Source organism: Mustela nigripes, chromosome 1, assembly GCF_022355385.1.
Source record: "Mustela nigripes isolate SB6536 chromosome 1, MUSNIG.SB6536, whole genome shotgun sequence".
NCBI lineage: Eukaryota > Metazoa > Chordata > Mammalia > Carnivora > Mustelidae > Mustela > Mustela nigripes.
This window is the reverse complement of record NC_081557.1, coordinates 135,479,543-135,483,617: the sequence shown is the minus strand read 5'-3', so window position 1 is coordinate 135,483,617 and position 4,075 is coordinate 135,479,543. Positions and strand designations below refer to the sequence as shown.

Sequence of the window (4,075 nt, the reverse complement as noted above, 5' to 3'; positions counted from 1 at the left end):
TGGTACTATACTTCTTTAAATGTTTGGTAGAATTCACTGGCAAAACCATCTAAACCTGGTGCTTTTCACAGGAAACTCTATTCAATGTTTATTCAATTTATTTAGGGGATCTATAGACCTATTCAAAGTATCTAGTTCTCATGAGTTTTGTAGTTTCTGTCTTTCAAGAAATTTGTCTATTTCATGTATGCTATCAGATGATAAGCATACATTAGTTTATAGTATTCCTGGGGTGCCTGGGTGGCTCAGTGGGTTGAAGCTTCCACCTTCAGCTCAGGTCATGATACCAGGGTCCTGGGATCAAGCCCTGCATTGGGCTCTCTGCTGAGCAGAGAGCCTGCTTCCTCCTCTCTCTGTCTGGCTTTCTGCCTACTTATCATCTCTGTCAAATAAATAAAAAATTCTTTATAGTATTCCTCTATTATCCATGAAATGTCAGTGGGATTAGTACTAATGAATCCTCTACTGATAATTGTAATTTGTCTTCTTTTTTTTTTCTTTTTAATGCCTTATTGTCTTGGCCAGAGGTCTATCAGTTTAATTAATCTCTTCATATAAAAAACTTTTGGTTTTGCTGATTTTCTTGTTTTTAATTTCATTGATTTCTGCTCTAATTTGTATAGACTTAAATTTTTCTTTTTTGTCTGTTTTCCTAAGGTAGAAGCTTAAATTATTAATTTTAGATCTACTTTCCTCAATATATTCATTTAGTACTATACATTCTCTTCTAATCATTTTTTAAATTTTGATTACTTGTATTTTAACTTTTAAGTAGTTCAATACATGTCCTAATTTCTCTTGAGATAACTGTTTTGATCCAAGTCTTATTTAGAACTATATTTTTCAATCTCTAAATCTTTTGAGGTTTTCCAACTATCTCTGTATTGTTTTTAGTTTAATTCCATTCTATTCTGAGGACATATTTTATTTTATTTTTTTTAATTTGTTAAGGTGTATTTTAGAGCCCAAAGCAAGGTTTATATTGGTAAATGCTCTATGTAAGCTTCAGAAGAATCTGTAATCTGCTACTGTTGTTTGGAGTTTCTATAAATGTCAATTAGACCAAGTAGATTGATGGTGCTGTTCAGGTCAACCATATCCTTATTGATTTTCTGCCTGCTTGATCTATCAATTACTGAGAATGGAGTAGTAAGTCTCCAACTGTGGTAGTAGATTTGTCTTTACCTTCTTTCAGTTCTGCTTTTGATGCTTATATTTTGATGGTCTGTTGTTAGGTATATACACATTTAGTATTGTTATCTTTTTTGAAAATTCATCCACTTATCATCATGTAATGTCCCCTCTTTCCCTGACCAGTTTCCTTATTTTGAAGTCTGTTTTGTATGTAATTAATATAACTACTCCATCTTTCTTTTGATTCATTCTAACAATATATCATTTTCTATTACTTTACTTTCAATCTATCTGTGTTCTCATATTTAGAATAGATTTCTTATAGATAACATAGACTTCGGTTATGCTTGTCTTATGCATTCTGATAATATCTGTGTTTTAACAGTTGTAATTATTTTATTCACATTTAAAGTAATGGTTGACAGAGTTGGATTAATACCCACAATGTTTTAATTTTTTTTTTTTATCAGATTTGCTCTTTGTTTCTTTCTTTTTAGCCCTTTTTGGTCTTTTTTTTTTTTTTCCCCCCTTATTTCCCCTATGTGGAAATAATGCAAAACATTTATTTTCTATATCAGACAAGAACACAGCTAAGTAATCCAAGTCTACTGCAGCATTATAAAAATCATCCCTTCACCACAGTGTAAGATTTAAATGCATCTGCACAAGGGTGCACACTATATAAAAGGAGTAAAGTTGTTGCTGCCCTGCCAAGCACTTCTGGTCCCTACCCAGGTCCGACTGCAATACTGGTGGTCCCAATGGTTCTATCAAAATAAATTGTGTTTAAAAAATAAAGCATTTAAAAAGACAAGTCAAAATGCCTCAGAAACCGTATCTCCAACTCAAACTTCATCTATTTTAATGTATTATTTGCCTCCTACTAATAAACCTTTATTTCACTCGTTATAACTGAGCAATGAATCTTCCACACTGAAATATCTTCCTTGCCCAATTAATCCAAAGGAAAAAAACTGAAATGATTAGTAAAGAAAAATGTAGGGACTAACACACCCTTTTAATATGTTTTTAAATATTTTTAAGGCTTAAAAAGTGTTTAAAGTTTGTAGTTCCTAGTAGGAAAACATTATCTGAATGAATACCCTAATGGCAAACCATTGTAGAATGTTTCAGTTGCATGGGGAGCAGAGGGGTAGGGATTCTCTTCACAGCACCCCAGCTTTCTTCATGAGAAGGTCGGACGTACACTGGTTTGTATTATTGTGACATCCATTAGGTGATCGAAGTTGCTTTTCCTTCAGCAAAGGCTTTATTTGTCAGAAGGGCATTATGCTTGACCTCCAAATTTGGCTGACAATTTACTGATGAGATTCATAACCTTTGGGTTGCTCTGATATTTTGACATATTCGCTGGGTTCTGGGCCACATCCTGGAAGGCCACCATAACTTCCGGATCCTGCATGGCTGCAAGAACTTCCGGATCACTAAGAATTTCATTGAGCCCAGGCATTCCTGCCATCCCAGGCATCCCCCCTGCCATTCCAGACATTCCTCCCGGAAAATTACCAGGCATTCCCCCAGGAAAGCCACTTGGGAAAGAGCCATACTGAGCTCCTGATTGTTGCCTGGCTTCTTCCTCCCTCTGGGCTCTCTCATGTTCTTCCCGAGCCTTCTTAACCCTTCCTATTCTTTCTTTGATCTCTCGCTCTTCGCGTTTTCGCTCGTATTTTCTCCGATGTTCAGCAATTTTCTGGGCCCTCGGTTGAACTTCTTTCAGCATCGCACTAGCATCTTCATCATAATCCAGCTTGCAAGCAAGGGCAAGATCATGTGCTGCTTCTTCCCAATGGCCCAGAAGTCTATGTGCTTTCCCGCGCCACTTATAAGGCTGAGCTGAATCAGGATTTATCTCAATAGCTCTGTCACAGTCTCGAATGGCAGCATTTGGCTTCTGTAATTTGATGAAGCCACTGGCTCTCTTGGCATACAGAATGGCCAAGCGAGGATTTAGTTTGATGGCATCTGTGAACAAGTCAATGGCTTTCTGTAGTTCACCATCATTTAGGGCATCAATGGCAGCCACTTTTTTATCATTTGCCTGATCCATCATTTCCTCAGTTATCTCTGCATTTTCATCTCCCATTTCTTGAGGGGCATCGGTATCTGGTTCAATCACACCTTCATTGTCAATTTCTAGATCACTCTCCTCACTTGATGGTTCATCTGCCTTTATGTTTTCCTCTGCCTTCTTACTATCTGATTTTTCTTCCTTGATACTGTCTTCTGATTTAGTTTTATGAGTGGCAGGTGGTATTTTACCCCCCATGCTCTCCACCCACTCCCTCAGGAAACGCATTTCCTCCGTGTGCAGAACGCTCGGATCCTGCTTACACATTTTCACGAAAGCCCAAAGCTCGCTCACTTTGCGGGGGTCCATGGTCCAGAGGCAGTGGCAGGCGGCAGGCGCGGCTGGGGTTGCGACCCGATTCCAGGCGCGGGTACTAGCTCAGCGTGATTGTGTAGAAGGGAGCCCTTTTTGGTCTTAATTAAGCTTCTTATATGATTCCATTTCTATCTTCTCTTAGCATATTATACTTACTTTTCAAAATATTGTTTAGCAATTTCCCTAGAATTTTCAATATATATTTCTAACTAATTTAAATCTTTTATATAACATTACACCATTTCTCATGTAGCTCAGGTACCCTATAACTGAATACAATAAACTTCCTTTTCCTATCCCTATATATTACTGCCATTTGTTCTATTTTTATATACCTTAATCTGTCAATAAATTTATGTTATTTTAAATAGTAATCTTTTAGATAAATAAAAAATTAGAAAAAATAAAATATTTTATTTGACTAATTTATTCTTTCCCCATTGTTCTTCTTTCCCTGTAGATCTGAGTTTCTGATGTATATAATTTTCCTTTACCTGAAAAACTTCTTTTTTTTAAAGATTTTATTTATTTATTTGA

The 4,075-nt window shown here is 36.3% G+C and overlaps 1 protein-coding gene across 1 annotated transcript; it reads right to left on the bottom strand.

The window, feature by feature from the left end:
* Positions 1-2,154: 2,154 nt before the first annotated feature.
* LOC132013703 (hsc70-interacting protein-like) lies at positions 2,155-3,609 on the bottom strand. The gene has a single exon (XM_059393848.1). The coding sequence runs from the start codon at positions 3,530-3,532 to the stop codon at positions 2,423-2,425; it is 1,110 nt and encodes a 369-aa protein (XP_059249831.1). The 5' UTR covers positions 3,533-3,609; the 3' UTR covers positions 2,155-2,422.
* Positions 3,610-4,075: the final 466 nt, after the last annotated feature.